This window comes from Taurulus bubalis (assembly GCF_910589615.1).
Source record: "Taurulus bubalis genome assembly, chromosome: 19".
In the NCBI taxonomy this organism is placed as follows: Eukaryota; Metazoa; Chordata; class Actinopteri; order Perciformes; family Cottidae; genus Taurulus; species Taurulus bubalis.
In genome coordinates, this window is record NC_136607.1 from 9,205,530 (window position 1) to 9,222,218 (window position 16,689).

At 41.2% G+C, this 16,689-nt stretch overlaps 1 protein-coding gene across 1 annotated transcript in view; it reads left to right on the top strand.

Moving 5' to 3' along the window:
• The window catches only part of LOC306751361 (uncharacterized protein), a gene marked incomplete at both ends in the record, with an annotated part of 80,561 nt that overhangs the window by 41,995 nt on the left and 21,877 nt on the right, over window positions 1-16,689 (top strand). The window contains 18 exons of the mRNA XM_079234926.1: window positions 3,396-3,986; window positions 5,494-5,538; window positions 5,897-6,016; window positions 7,391-7,429; window positions 7,529-7,582; window positions 7,693-7,746; window positions 9,634-9,741; window positions 9,844-9,897; window positions 11,194-11,247; window positions 11,422-11,466; window positions 11,966-12,019; window positions 12,599-12,643; window positions 12,736-12,789; window positions 13,804-13,848; window positions 14,318-14,371; window positions 14,491-14,535; window positions 15,018-15,071; window positions 16,217-16,270. Coding sequence (XP_079091052.1) covers window positions 3,396-3,986; window positions 5,494-5,538; window positions 5,897-6,016; window positions 7,391-7,429; window positions 7,529-7,582; window positions 7,693-7,746; window positions 9,634-9,741; window positions 9,844-9,897; window positions 11,194-11,247; window positions 11,422-11,466; window positions 11,966-12,019; window positions 12,599-12,643; window positions 12,736-12,789; window positions 13,804-13,848; window positions 14,318-14,371; window positions 14,491-14,535; window positions 15,018-15,071; window positions 16,217-16,270 — 1,569 coding nt within the window. The remainder of the gene's footprint in view (window positions 1-3,395; window positions 3,987-5,493; window positions 5,539-5,896; window positions 6,017-7,390; window positions 7,430-7,528; window positions 7,583-7,692; window positions 7,747-9,633; window positions 9,742-9,843; window positions 9,898-11,193; window positions 11,248-11,421; window positions 11,467-11,965; window positions 12,020-12,598; window positions 12,644-12,735; window positions 12,790-13,803; window positions 13,849-14,317; window positions 14,372-14,490; window positions 14,536-15,017; window positions 15,072-16,216; window positions 16,271-16,689) is intronic.

A 16,689-nucleotide genomic window follows, 5' to 3' on the forward strand; every position in this document is an offset into this window, starting at 1 on the left:
GTAACGGAATCTAGGAACACCTCTGGGGCCTCTTTAGCTACACTGTCGGCATCGCCATACATGCCGTTTACCTCCTCAAAAATGTAACTACACTCGGGGCCATTGGTCAGCTTTGGCTGCTTGTGTTTTCTTTAACAAGCTTTCTGATGCCTTGAAGAAACGTTCAGTACGGTGGTGATTCCCATGATGCAACAGCATCTTTCATCAGACCTTGCCTACCAGTTAAATGCAGTCATTTTTAAAACTCCATGCTCCCAACTTGAACTTTAGATATTTTATACTCTTTCTGTCCACTCGTATGAGACATTGAACTCCAAATACCTCAAAGTCCTTACATGGCAGTTCTGCTGCGAATGGTTGTATGGGAGGAAAATTACAAAGCGTTTTGTTTGCTACGGTCAAAAAGCACTTTATGAGTAAAGTTCAATTATCATTTTCTTAAACTTTGGAAAGCTCCCACCAAACATTATACAGCTAGTTTCATAAGCATCATTAAGTCTTAATGCAGGGGCATACATCCAGCTTTACTTTTACATTAAACTTACTGTTTTTGGGTTGAACATGTACCTCTGTAAGTCAACCAACTTACCTTTGCCCAATTGTTGCAGTCCGGCTGACTCAGAGCTAGTTCAGTCATGAGCTTTTAGTCATTGTTTTCCCTAGTGGGTTGGGTTGGTTGAGCCTTTGCAGAAGATGTTCTGTTTACACTGTTTACCCTAAAACAAGTGCATTAAATATCTAGATTGCATCACAATGAACTCATAGAAATGTCCCTAGAATATATCAAACTGTGGTATTTCTTTCTTTAGACAGCTATTGGTTCCTGACTGACTGCCCAATGTGTCATAGTACTCCAACTAAGTATGGCCTGGGCTGGCGTTCACAGTGATATGTCACAGACTGGTGGGGAGATTAGCTGATGGGGCATGTTGACCAGAGGAGATCTAGTGTCAGCTTATCGACCAGGGCCGGCTGCCTGACTGGCCTGGGATAAGCGAAGGAGAAAGGGCCTTTGTTTTCAGTTGGTGCGCCTGTGTTCAGTCTCTGCCCATCTAAGCCCTTCACCAAGGGCTGGGTTTTACTGCCAATGCAATATTTGAGACTAACAATTGTTCTAATATTTCAGATTTGATTAACAAAAGCCATGTTTAATTGATCATTTCTGGGTAACGGTTGGGCATATCATTGGTTCCGATAACACAATCAGAGCATGCTCAATTGATTTTGGGCCTTACAAATGTGTGCAACCAAAAAGGAAATTCATAAAATGTGTATGTTCCCATTTTATTCTTCATGTTTGACCTCCAGATGTCTGTGCTCTTGCAATGGCATCTTTTCTTTAGCTTTCAAATATTGATACAGAAACATTGTTGCTGTATATAAAATAGCAGTAGTCCGGCTGTTGTCATGTTCTTCACAGATCGCAAAAAAAAGAATCCAGTTATCCTATTCTCCTGTTCTATCGCTTCCAAATGTTGGCTTTCTGAACCTCTGTGCTGATGCCCACCACAGAACCATAGGCCCCTTAGCATTGAAGTCTTGGATTGTGGGTCCCTCGGGGGACACCAGCTTGTCCATCAGCTCTTCTTTCAGAGTTGACCTCTGGTCTGTTTTGCTTCCTCTCAACCAGCTGAATCCGCTCTCACTGGGGAGCACGTTTTGCTGTATGGATATTTTAACACACCTTTCTATACTCTAAAGCCATGGACAGTCTGCAGACCTCAACCACAATAAAGCACAAGAGGTCGGATAGAAAGGTTGGCAGCATGACCAATATAGTACCAGTTCATCATAAAGTAAAGGTATATGAAACAACTATTCAGGCTCTAGGTATGGTCATGGCCTGATAATTGTTGCCTATTATGACTATTTGGCCCTATAGCATATTTTGATATAAAGTAGGGAGACATGATGTGACATAACAAAAAAAGACTAATTTCTCTAGTGCAGTGCCGTATTTGTATAATCTCACACATTCTACAACTATGTTCTGCGAAAAAAAATCTCTGAGCGTGCACTCTCCTGCTTCCCTCTCCTCCTCCTGTCCTCCTGCTCTCCAAATGCCTCTCAGCTCCTCTTTACTGCTCTCCATTTCAGCCCATTAGAGTCATCAAACAAAATGTACTGCCCTCTGGTCCCTTCCTCTGAAAGGCCTTTCACTGCACCGCTATTCCCAGAGGCCCAACATTTGATGTGTTTAGTTGTGTGTGTGTGTGTGTGTGTGTGTGTGTGTGTGTGTGTGTGTGTGTGTGTGCGTGTGTGTGTGTGTGTGTAATGCAACATGACAAGCAAAGGAAAATGCCCGGGTTGTTGTAATAGAAATAAGTCCACACTGTGACGACTGATGTTCTTAGTCAAAATGATTTATAGTGAAAACAATTATAGAATATATTTTTTATTATGAGTCATTATGAGCCTTTGACAGAAACTCAAGAGTGACTCTGTTGACTTGAGGGGACGGGATGGCGTGGAAGTAGTCCATAATGGAGGGAAGCTAATATTGTGGATGAGTCCATGATGAAGGAGAGTTTAAGAGTGCAAACCTGCAGGGTCTGCATTATTGGCTTTTCATGAAGAGTTATCCTGAACTACTCAAAGGCTCTTGATACGGCGACATTCGGATGGTTTTCGCCTGAGTATCAGTAGAAGGATAGCACAGCTGCAGTTTAAGGTACTGCGGTGGTAGAAAATGTATTCTGTAGTTCTATATAAAATAGCTTCATTGTCATTGTCTTGAGTAAAACAGCACTGGCATCCCAACCAAATTATAACAAACATGGAGGTGATACCAAAGCAATGATAATGAAGGTAAAAAATAATCCGTTGCCCAGGCAGTGAGGAGCGTTTAAGTGCGAACGATAAGCAGGCAACTCAGTTAGAATCACTGAAATGTGTATTAGAGACTTCAAAATGTCAAGTGTTTAGGACAAATCAGTAGTGATATGCAGGTTTTGATGGCAGAAGCGTCACGGGTTACTGTCTTGAAAAGATGAGAAACTAATTGACTTGAGGGCAGACAAAATATTGCCAGATGTCAGTGAAGAGTTGATGACAGACGATCTGCAACAATTTTCTTTTCTGAGGTTTAGGTCTTTTAAAGTTTAGGTCTTTTATATCGGAATAGTGCTTCAGTTGATGTAAAAAGTGATTTTAACTTATATTGTGAGCGGGGATGAGATGATGATGCTTGTTATTTTCGTATTCTGAATACATTTTATGGTAATCAAAGATTCTTTATTTTACTTTGAAAGTCTCTCTGGAGGCCGAATGGGTCCTCATGATTATTTGTGCTTCACTCGTCTGTCAAAACATAATCAGCCAGAAACCTGTTGAAATATCTGACTGTATAAGACTGTTCTCGAATGAGCCCTTATTCTTGTTTTGTTTCTCATCAGGATATATTCCTGAACCGAGGCAGTTCTCGAGGAGACGGAACGGTGCCCTCAGGATCCAGTCGGAAAGGTTCAGCAGCCCGTGAGGATGTCTTCGTGGTGGACGAGGACACCGACTTGTTGGATCCAATCTTCCAAAATGGCGGACAAGTCAACCCTCAGTGGAAACCTTCTGGAAATAGACTTAAGGGAAGCCAGAAGGAAAAGACTGAACTGTCCTCTAAACAACTGGAGGAGAACATTACCACGGACAAGAAGGCGGACTCCGGCGGGAGGACGTCATCGCTGTTCCCTGGAAAACCATCCGGTGACATTATTGACCTAGACAAAGGAAATACCACCAAGAAGCCCGCAGTGAGGATTCCTATACCCAAGATCCCTTCAGATCCTAGAACATCCACAGACTCTGGGACATCTGCAAAGGCAGTAGTCGAGGAGAGGAGACCCGTCACCACTGTTAAACAACCAGACAGGGAGCACCCTGCCATTGTCACCATTGTATCCCGAGATGGAGACCTGGTCATGGGCTCCGATGGCGAAATGTACCGGCTTCAGAGTGGACCACCAGGCCGAATGGGTCCCCCAGGGCAGGAAGTGAGTTGTCTTTTGGTCTTCTTGCTGTTTCAATACCTTTGCTTTAATACTACCTTATTAAGTGTACTAAATGTATTTTTCCATGTGACAGTAATGAGAGCAAGAAGTCCTATTTAGTTTGCTCTACCTAATGTAAACTGCTCAGTGAGAAACTCTTGTTTTTGTTGTTTATTTTGATGCCTTTGTTTGGATATCGATTACCAAGGCCGAGCCTCGTTTACCACTAATTTATTTGTAGTCGGATAAGATGAACAAATTAGGACACGCCTTGTGAATGAAGAAAGTGTGACTTTCACAAGAGCTGTTCTCCATCAGCGGCCATCTGACTCTGATCAGGGAAGGTTACACTGCTCACACATATGTTGATCCACATGTCTTTGATGCTGCGATCTGAGCATAAAGGCAACAGCACAGTTAGGGAGACTCAACACTTTGTCACAGCATTACTCAATGTGGCAATGATAACCTCTGACTGCCAAGTTATCTGATTGGTGCTAAGTGCTGAAGTCATTGTATACGATCAGATGATGGTTTACCTGGTGTAAGAGGTGGGTCATCACAGGGACTACAGGCCAGACAAAACCAGAATCAGACTCCACATCTGGCCACGTCTGGGCCGGTTGGTTGAGTCACGGTGCTATAAAATCCAAAGGATCGGCACAATTACTGTGATTGAAGACGGCTGTAGGGAGCATGAAGGAAGACGTCCCGTAGGCTCGGGAGCACAGTCCTCTCCTCGCATGTGCTTCATTTCAGGTCTTGCTTAGCTTTTCGTTGTATTCCTAAAACTCTATATTTTAGTAAAAAGCATGTGTTTTGGGAGGTACATAAGAATGTTACTATGGCATGGCCACAGAAAATACCCTGGCAGGTCCATTAAAATGGTATTGTTTAATAGAACATAATTGACTCAGTGCCGTGGTTTTCTTCTCCTCTGCCTTATCTGTTTTGTTTGTATACCAGAACACCTTGTCTTGTTGTATCACTTATTTATTCAGTAATACCAGAGTACTGCCAATAGAAGTACAACCAAGTGAAGTCTTAGTTAAGACCAACTGCAGAATATTACCAAAACAGCAACAATTGGGTTTGCAGATCCACACAGTATCAAATAGCTTAAAGAAATAATTGATACAATACGTTTTTAGCCATACATTCTGAGTGTTTTATTGGCATTCAAGGTTTTGGAAGCAAGACCTTGAAATTACTCTTTTGCTTTTCAACAGGCAGTCAAATAGGCCACAAACTGTGAAGTTTTACTAGTATCCGGTGCCTTGCTTGTCCCTCAGGTCACAGGTGTTTTTTTGCCTCGAAGGACTCGTGCTGAAGTTTTAAATGTCTGTGATAACATGTCAAAGTCACAACAGATTTACGGTTTGAGCAATGGCTTTGAAGTAGTTGATGAATACATCAATGTGTAATCATTTTTAACTTGAAGGGTTATTTATCCTTGTTGGGGTTTTGGACTATTGACCTGTTTTATTGAAGGTTGTTACTTGTTCGGCAGGGCTGTCCTGGTGAGCCTGGCCTGCTTGGGTTTAAAGGTGATAAGGTAAGAGAAGCTTGTTGACGACATAATGGCCTATGATGATGTGTTAAGTTAGTCCCCCTGACTCCTCTGGTTTTATTCACACCTCTGTTCTGTGAACCACTGAAATGCGATCCAAGGTTATATTTTAGTTTAAAGCTCAGTTTCACCTTGGACATTTTAATACGTATTGGATATAAATTCCCATCCCTTCCTCCTTTAATAAGCCCATGTGTTGATTATTTATGCCTGAGCCCTAATGCTGCATCAAATCACTTCTATGATGTCATGTTAAAAATCAATGAGGTGCTATGATACTGAGTATTCCATATGAATGGATTTGCCTTGCAGAGACATGCCACTTCCTTTTCATCTCTTACAGGGTAAGTTGGGCCCTGAAGGGCGTGCAGGAAAAACCGGGGAGCCAGGACCCCCAGGACCGGCAGGTTTACCATCCCTCTACCTGTGGAAGAACACGGCGGAGGAATGGGCTGCCTTTCAGGTAAGATGGTAACCACAATGTACTTAGTGCAATATTTATAGCACGTTGTATTACTTCTTCTGAAACAGATTCTCTCCTCTCTCAATCTTAATTTCTCTCTCAGTCAGTCCTCCTTCATTTGTGAGACAAGTGCAAGTAGAAAAGAAACCGAAAGATCATTCTCTGGAGTTATAATCAGAATCATTAGGGAGTTTTCATAATTATTAGTTCCATAGCATTTGCTGCCATCATAGCAGCATGGCCTGAGGGATGGAAATGTCTGTCAGCCTATCGGTCCACTACTTTGGTCCAGACTGAAATATCTCAACAACTATTAGACAAATTGCAATGACATGTACAGGCATTAATGTCCCCTCAGGATGAATTGCTTACAGATATATAGAGACATAGTTACGTTTCTTATTGTTTGTGACTGTATTCTCTTGACTTTGCTGTAGCTTTTACTACTTATTTAATTTTGCTTTATTTCAGAATTTGGATGTTGGAGGCGTAACATCTTATAGAAAATGTAGAATTCATGAGTTTTCAGAAGATATATTTTCCCGCTATTGAAGGAGGTGGACTGTTTCCCCATGCCTGTGTTTTTTTGTTTTTTTTGTGCTAAGCTAGGCTAAAACACATCCTGGACAGATCTCACCACTGAATGCGGAGAGATAAATGATAAATTGATCTGAAGCTTTCCATCTAAATCCTCATAAGCTATCACATTTCCTAATGTTCCTTCAAACAATCTTTCCAATTGATGTCCCCACACATTATGACTTTTGCTTGCTCTTCTCTTCGTAAACACTGAAGCAATTCGTTGTCGGTCATGTACGGAGTAACTGTCTGTTATCTGTGCATAATGACAATAAAATATCTTGAATCTTGAAAAGAAACCCTGGACAGCAAATGTTCTTGGCTGACCCAGCCTCCCCAGACTGTCTATAAAACCTTTCGCCCCGCAGTTATGGTGCGTGCAAGCTGATGCTCTGTCCTCATCTGTTTAATCTCTCTGCAGTGGACACAGCTGTATGTTATAGAATACACTCACCAGCATGTCAGCATGATGGAGAACTGCAGTTTTTGAAAAAGAAAATAAGAAATCAAAGTCTGTTTGTAGTTTGTGAAGGGGATTTGTTACTATGTGTGCTTTGATCTTTATGTGGGGAACCTGCAGAGGTGATTCACATACCTAGATTCATTCTGAATGAGGGTCAGGGATAAGGCACCGATAGCTTTACTAGAGACACTATGGTGTTTGGGGGAAGATGGTGGAATTCAAGTCATGTGTTCACAAATGAGGATTGGTGTCATCAATGTACTCTTTTGATGTCATGTTGTTTGTACTTCTGTGTCAGTACCTTACCCTGCGTGTTTCCACTCTTTCTGCAGAAAACCAATTTCTACCAGTTACTGCGCGCTGGTTGGCCTGTAAGTATACTGTGGCGTTTAATAGCCTTTCTCACCAGATTCAGTTGTTTTGTTAGTTCCTGCTGACCAAAGGCTGGTTTCTTCTCTGTGAGCTTGCAGAGTATAGAAGGCCCTGAAGGACCACCTGGAGAGATGGGCAGGCCAGGCATGCAGGTTAGAGATCCATTCACTATTACTAATGCAAAACAATGATGAACCTGAATCAAGGACATTGTGTTGAGTATTTCTAAATTGGTGAATGGTTTGTTTGGTTTCATTCTCAGGGGCCACCTGGTGACGCTGGGGAGCGAGGACGACCAGGAACGCCTGGAGAGATGGTAAGCACCCTAATTATCACTTCCCGATCCAGAAGTATCTTTATCGATGTAATTTGTCAACTTGAGATGTTTGAAAACCTTAAATTTGCCAGAAATCTCTTGCTAAAATCTGTCTGTTTACATCCAGAAAATCGCATGTTTTTTTATTTTTTATTTGGGGTTAGTAGGTCGCTGCCTTGGGGAAACAGACACTGCTCCAGGTTCCAATTCTATATAGAATTTAATCCAATTCTAAGTGGAGTGAAATGTAGTTCAAAACGGAGTGGAATTATACTCAAAATTGAGTGAAATGGCTGTTATTTTCATTTTATGCAACATAGAGTAAATTATCATCCTGTAGAGTTAAATATAAACACTGAATATAGTAAAACATACTCTGAATTATTAACTCTAAAGCCAAGAGTAGATTTTACTTATTTAGACTGGAACCAAATGTTATATTTGTGCATTCTTTTTCAATTTGAGTAAAATTGACTCTGACAAACTGTTTAGACAAATGTTGATCAAAGTTACATTTCTGTGGGATTGAACACTGCTCATCCACACAGTATGTGTTTGTAAAAATAGACTGAAACAGTTTTGAGTTCAAATAAATATTTTGTAATATGATGGAGCAGTGAGTGTGGTTAAAGCGAGAGGGTGTTTGGAAACCCTTGTGCATGTAACTCCCTATGATGTAACCATTCTCACATTGAGAGAACAAACAATGAAAGTAGTTTTATTGCCAAGTTCAGATGGTCCACATTTGTTTAATTAATTGTATTATAGTGAGCTAGAGTTGATCTACTACTCTCAATTCGTCTGAACGTTTCACATCCCCACCCCATCCCTTCTTGTACTTTAGTCACATTGACTTAATTTGTTTGGTTCTCGGAAAAACATCTTAAGATACACAAACGAATGTCTTGGAAGTCCTCTGAGGGAATGGAAAGTGAAAGCCCTTTGGCATTTATGGTGTGAGGTCTCGGCTGGTTAATGAGTGGGTACTGAGGACCAAACGGTGTGGTGTGGGTTGGTTGGAAACGCTCAACAGCCTTTTGATGTCAGCTCTGTTTCGAATGAAAGCACATTTCTGCTCGTGAATTAACCACAGGCGATCTTGCCGGTGACCTCACTGTCCATCAGCGCTGACGAACGTGTGTCGTATACGCGTGTCGTATACGTGTGTGCATGCAATCGGTGTGAGAAAAACCCTGTTGCAATTGGGAGTTACCCCTACCGAGCAGGTGGGGCACGCTCACATGCACCAACATGCACCGTAAGCTGGGCACGGCCGGCCTGACTCTCTGACTCTGAACAAACACACACACACACACACACACACACACACACACACACACACACACACACACACACAGTGGGAGACTTACTTTATTCTCTGCAGGTAGACATGACTCCACTATATCTTTACAGTTTTTTTTGCTGCTGTATTAATGCTCTGAATATCTTATAGAGATCTTAAAATGAAGATTGAAAAATCGAACTCACACAATGTGCAACACCGTATCCGTCATCCTCTGCAGCTTCAAATATAAAGCTCTCCGCTGCCAGCACAGGTGGTACAGCCATTCACTGGGAATATGTGCATGTTTTCCTCCTGTCTACAGGCAGAGTTATTGCAGGACACAGTCTTCTTGACAGTGTGTTGTTATTGAGGTGAAGCCTCGTCTGTGTGATAAATGGCTCCACTGAGTGGTGGAGAGGGTCAGTGTCTTCCCAGTGCAAACCTATAATTTACAACATCACTTGCGCTCCGCTTCCGCGGCTGCAGAGTATTGTGATGTTGCTCTCTTTATTTTTTTTACCAAGCTGTAACACTATTTGCTAACAGCTAGATAAAGAAGCGGTCAGTATACAACAGCGGTAATCATTTCTGTCGTCTGATAGGGCGAGTGGGGTCTCAGGGGGCTTCCAGGAAAAGCCGGGGCCTCAGGGAGAGACGGGGGAAACGGAGACGATGGCCAGCCCGGGTCACCTGGTGCTCCTGGATCGCAGGTGGGCACATTCTGTATGGTAAACAGTTAAACAGTGGTACATGTACAGCATGAGTGTTATTTATTGTTTAAATTGTTCCACCTTGTCTCTGATTGACATCAGGGTCCGTGGGGATACCGGGGAGAACGAGGGTCCAAAGGGGAAAAAGGTGATGAGGTGAGGAATAAAGCGGCACAGCTGCTTTTGTAAGAACAACCGGTCAGTCCCACTTATATTTTAGATTTACTGTTAGTGAAATTGTAGCCAAGAAGGAGTGGTTAGACTGAATGCAGTGTGAGCCCCAGCTCATGAATGCCACAATTTATCAATTCGGTACTTAGACTGTCACTTACATAACGTTTCTGCGGATAAGTTTTATATACGAGTAGCTGTCACTTGAGCAGTTTCACCTGACTGGTCTCGTTAGGCCTGGGGCTTCTCAAATGTTACATTTTGTCAAAACACAAGCAGCCATTCAATACTTTTGACTCAATAAAAAGTCAAATTGACAAACTATTTGATATGCTTCGGCTCTTTATACTTTTCCAGACTTTTTTTTGGGTCAATACCAAATGAGGTTTGATATCGAGCCTGTTAAAGTTTCATCGCAGGTAACTGTTCTACCTTTAAAAGTGAGGTTGGACTTTTTGATTTAAACCTGCAACGACGTATTGACTGCAATGATGTTTTTTTTGGAGAGGTGGGGGGTACAGTGGAGAGAAGCTTTAAACACAACTAGTAGACATCCCTGTTAAGTTGACATGGCACATTTGTAAGCAAACAGTTGCCCTTTGAAACATTCAACAGGTAGTCGTTTTCTGGCTGCCTCTTCTTTTCGCTCTGTTTTTGGTCTCCACCAGCTCCTGAGGGAGAAAGTTGTCTCGGCTGTATTTTTGAAGGAAACTGAAGAAGGCACAAATCCTGTGCCAAGTTCTCGTCAACTTTTACAGTGTAGCAAAAGAAAGCAATCTAAATGGAAACATTTCAAACTGGCATGGGATGTGCATGCTCCCAGGACTGGAGGGCTCTACAATGAGAGATTAAAACCACCCAGAACATTACGGGTACCCATCTAGAGGAGCCTGCGAAGAGCTAAAGGGATATTAAAACACAAGACCAACCCTACCCACAACTTGTTCACCCTGCTGCCGTCTAGAAAGAGACACAGAAGTATTAGCTGCCGAACCACCAGACTTCAAAATAGTTTCTGTCCTCTAGTTTTATGTCTGATGTTTGGTAGTAGGTTGGTAGTGTATCATTTTTAGAGGTTTTTAGCTGAAAACAGCGGTCTGACCAACTCTCAATTAGAGCGTTGAGAATATACAAAACAGTAAATTTGCAGGCCTGATAACATTCATTATCTGTGGGTTAATGACTACAAGTGACTAGACGAGCTGTCATGTCAGGCCCTCGTAGCATTAGAACTTTAGCTTTTGTGAAATTGACTGACACTTTTCTTCTTTGCCTCTTCAGGGTCTCATTGGCCTCAAGGGTCCCAGAGGGGAAATTGGGGAACCCGGTGAGAAGGTACTCATGCAGTTTAATTATCATCATCATGCATATTTCAAACATAATTAGAATTTGTTCTCACAAAATGCTTTTTCTTTCATGACTGCCCATACTGCATGTCGCTCTTATGACTTTTTTTTTAACAGTCCATTACAGTGTAACGATCTTGGACTGTGTTGTGTCTTTGTTCAGGGCTCTACTGGTTTACCGGGCCCACCTGGTTCTGTCGGACCACTAGTGAGTGTCTTGACTTTTTACATCATATTTATAAACCTCGGAGAGAAAATAGGCGGTTCACAAACCAGAAGCATTCCTCCTTAATTAGTGACAGTAAACTACTTACACATGAAGAACATTTCCTGAACAATCTGCGAGACAAGATGCCAACACATTACAGGATCAGTTTAAAACAATGAGAAGCAAAGCAGCTGTGCTTGTGTAAATCAATTATTACACATCCAACTGGTGTGAAATAAGAGCAAGAAAACAAACAATCTGCTTTTGAGAAAGAAAGACATGAGCCTCATAATCCCTTTTAATCCCTAATCCAGTCCCTCTTTGAATTGCAGGCTCCCTGACTCCCATGTTCTCTTCAGTCTATTTTCAGATTTACTTTGATTTTATTTGGATTAGTGTTAACACATGCACTCTGTAATCTTTGAAAACAGCGCGTCCTATGTCATTTATTGATGTATTGTTGTTAAGGTGACATTTAACACCTGGATCTTCCCTACAGGGGCCTAAGGGGACTCGAGGTGGCTACGGGCTGGAGGGGCCCTTTGGGCCTGATGTGAGTGATGTGACGCTCGACAAGTTGCTTTTAAGATTTGTTCTCAAGCTTTTTTTTCTACTTGGCACAGTTGTGAATGATTCCTCTAGAAGTGAATGTTGTCATCACACTGGTTTACCACTACTTCATTATTTGTCACCTAGTGATCTTGGCATTTGTTCAACAAAAAAAAAAAATTCTATCATGAAATAACCATCCCAAAGCAACTGAAAGAAGTGAAGTCTGCACCAAACGATTAATAAGCGCCTGCATTTTCATGTCGGCGCCATTCTCAACGGTTGAGCTCTGCTTCTTTTTGTGGTTGAGCTAAAAAATGAGCGATTTGGCGAAATTGTGTCTCTCTTTTGCATGTTTTGCAGATGTAACAATTTTCTATCGATGCGAATGAAGGTTGAGTTTACGGGCTGTGTTTAGCTTTAATACATACTTCAATAAAGTTATTAGACTATATTAGGAATGAGTGATAAATGCCTGATTATTACTTTTTTGGTTGAATGATCTTTTAGTTGTATTCATTGTGAACGGTTCTGAACCGAAGTAACTCTATCGCTAATGCTGTTATGAATTGGTTGTCACCAGGGGGAGAGTGGACTGGATGGCCTTCCAGGTCTGCCAGGGCTGACGGTGAGCACACAGACTGATTTGACGACAAAATATGTGTCTGTTGGTGCCAATTATCAATATACGTATGATACGTGTTTGTGTGTGTGTCCCAGGGCGCAGCAGGTTTCACAGGACAAGTTGGTGCTCAAGGAGTTAACGGCTCAAGGGTAAGATGACAACAACTGAGTAACATGCAAGTTAAAGGTGTTTTTTTATTTTATTTCCAAGGCATGCAACTAACCAACAGTCCAAAACCCCAATTATATTCAAGTCAGTTTAGTTTAGTTTTTTTATTTGTTCGAGAGGGACAATGTACATTGATAAACACTTGTGTAAACGCACCCAATTACAGCCGCAAGGCTGATTTCCATCGTCTGTCCCCCTGCCAGAATATACAGGCTGAGTGTTCTAGAGGAAAAGGTTATGCCAAAGTGCAGTAGTAATAAACTACAATCAATTATAGTCTATAGCTGACAATACACAATAGTTCGATAATAAAAAGTCAACAATGGATAAAAAGGAATCACATATATAAAAGAAACAAGAGAAAATATCACAGTGTAAGGAAGACATTTCGCATTCATCATATTGCACACAGATATATTGCACATAACGGCATTCATTTATTAGCACATTTAAGGTTTCATTCAAGTTCAAGTTACAGTGATATAAAACAAAGATTCTCACATATCACAAGCCCAAACCAATGCAATAATCAAAGGTATAATATGTCACTTTTTTGCACTGAAATGTCTAAAAATGACATATGTTATGTATTTTGTTGAATTGTGTACTTGTTATCCCAAATGTTTTCATACATTTTTCAACCGATAGAAAACTGTTATTTTAATCAAGGTACCGGTCTGCGTCAATGGGGTCATATCCCCTTTCCCAATGAGTCATAGTCGTAAAGTTACTTCTTCTACAGTTTCAAGCCCAATTTTTAAGATGCACTTTTTTAGCTATATATTTTAAATGGATGAAGGATTTACTGAATCTTAAGTTATCAGAGGATCAAGAACAATAATTACACATCATGCGTAAAACTTAAAATGAAGCAAATGTTATTTCTTGTATTTATACTTTATGTCTGTAAAGTTTCATAGATATCAGACTGAGTGACCAAACTTAGTTTGCAGGTGACTTCCTCTGTGTATTAACTGTTTATTTTTTTATTTCAGGGGGACATGGGACCTGCTGGCAGTGTTGGTCCCAAAGGCCCACAGGTATATATTTTGTGTGGATATATATATATATATATATATATATATATATATATACAGTCGCTTGCAAAGGTATTCATACTCCCTCCACAAAGTATTGACTCAGGGGGGCTGAATAATTGTGCACACTGCACTTTTATATTTTTATATTTTTTTTATATTTGTGAAACATTTTTAAAATCATGTATAGTTTTCTTTGTACTTCACAATTGTGTGACACTTTGTGTTGGTCTTTCACATAAAATTCCAATAAAATATATTTATGTTTGTGGCATGTAATGTGACAAAATGTGGAAACGTTCAAGGGGTATGAATACTTTTGCAAGCCACTATATATATATATATATATATATATATATATATATATATATATATATATATATATATATATATATATATATACATATGATGCAGTTATTCAACTCGCTGGACATGTTTAGAGACTGTGAACCTTCTTTTTTCTTTTGACTAGGGGCCCCCAGGTTTAGAGGGACAGACGGGACCTCCAGGACTCCGAGGGACTCAGGTGAGTACAGTTCAAGGCAAGACTGTTACTGGGGACTTTTGAAACTTTGGGGTGCTGCTCCGTTCCCTTTGCTGCCTGTAAAATGCAGGATGTTAAAGTCAATGTGTTCGTCTCAACAGGGACATCCAGGCCTGATCGGTGCTGCTGGACCTAAAGGAGATACTGTACGTAGTTTTTATTTATTTTGAGCAGACCTCGAGCGTGAAGTGTCCTGGTTTACCACATTAAGCCAGTTTGTTTCAAATGCGATGAAGTGGAATTAAACTCAGTATATCGTGCATGCATGACTGAGGGGAAAAATGTGAAGTGCAACGAATTCTCATGTGGAGACAATAAATAAGAAAACATGCATTTCATGCCAGAAACTATCGAGTTAGCAAAGATTTATTCAGATAGCCGAAGGAAAAGTTAAGTGCAATGGACAGATTTACATTTTTGACCGGAAAGAAAAAACACAAGCTATGCTAATAAAAAACAACAACTAAATTCTTACTCTGAAGTTCAGTAACATTGTCGTGGGAAGGCCTTGGCTCTTTGATGTCTCTCAAGTGAAGTTTAACTTCCATCATGAATATGTTAGTTCAGTTGCATATTATTCACAGTGGCTCATTGTGGATCTTCTGTCGTTTCTTTTCTGTCACATCAGGGGCCTGTGGGGCCCGTGGGTGCCCGGGGGGATCTCGGCTTTGAGGGGCCCATGGTGAGTTGTTCTCGAAGGTGTTATTACGTTGCAGTAATGTAACACATTGTATGAACAGACTAGATGCAGGTTAAAGAGATACAAGCGGTTGTGAATGTCCTGCACTCCGTTGGTAGGCAGCAAAGTGCAGCCTCACAGTGCCCTCTAGTGGTTGTAACGTCTCATTGGATCACGACTCGCTGCTATTGGGACACTGAAGCCACTGTTTCTTTTGTTCTCTTCGTTCTTGTAATGTAAAAAAATGTCAGAGGAATCTGACAATGAAGTCAAATCACTGTAGTGTAACTCATTCCACAGATTAGTTTTGTATTCCCATGAAAGCCCTTTTAAAATAACCTCAATCGTTATATCACACACGTCTTTACTGAAAGCACTGAACACACAGGAACACACTCAGATCAGCAACGCACTGGCTTTTTTAGTTTTTAAATAATCATAAAGCATAAAACAAATGGGTAAAATAAAATCGAACACATAAGAATACCATAGATAAAACACTATAGCACCTGGAGAGAAACTAGCAGCAACGTCAAATGACCCACTAGATGAAATGCTTTGAGTAAATAAATAAAAAATCCGTCCCATTGTACAATTAGTTCCCCTGCCGAGTGGCCCGGGTGCTGTTGGTAGTGTTAAAGAAGCGGACAGCTCCAGGGTGCTGCTCTCCAGCCTGAATGTGTTTTGTGAACAGTAGGAAGGTAAATTCAACAGGTTGTTAGCCTTTAAACCTTGAAGGGCCTTCTTTCTATAGTGCAGCCTTATATACTTCCCCAGGGGAACTCTGCATGCAGCACGCACCACTTTGTCCAGCTGTCTCTTGTCCTCAGCTGACATGTTGCCAAACCACACAGTTATAGCGCAGGTAAGGATGCCACTGCCGCTTTCTTGAACATAGTAGTGGTACCCTCTATTTATTTTTTGAAATGTTTTAATACAAAATGTATACACCTTGAATTTGTTTATAAATGTGCATGTTGATCCTTAAATACCTAATCCACTCTTGTCCTTTGTGGGATTATTCACAGGGTGCTGCAGGGAGACAGGGTCCTATGGGCTTTCCCGGGGTCGTGGTAGGTTCTCGTTATAGCTTTACTGACATATTTGCTGCAAAACATTCCTGGCTTTGACCATTTTCTTCTTCAAAGGGTAACAGGGGACCAGATGGGGACAAAGGGGACCCAGGACCCGAAGGCGACAAAGTAGGAGCCAGCTTCTTCCCGTTCACTCAGTAGCACTCAAAGAAGAAAACAATGCAATGTCACAGAGCTACTTAAAGGAATAGTTCAACATTTTGGAAAACATGTCAAGTTGCTTTGTTCTCGAGGTCGATGACTCTCACAGGAAATACTGTATGTTAGCTGAGTTTAGCACAAACACTGGACATAGAAGGAAAAATCAAACAACAAAGATAGCCCACTAGCACCTTCTGAAGCTCACTTATTGACTGTCCTAGCTGGACAAGCTGGGTGCAAAGCCCTCACTTCAGCTTGATGAGAGCCATCTGTCCATGAGGAGGTGCATATTTACGATAATTCATCATGAGCATAACCGTCGCCCCAAAAAGTTACCATATCAGGCTACCCGTTCTGCTCCGTGAGTGGGGAAGTTTCGTTCACAA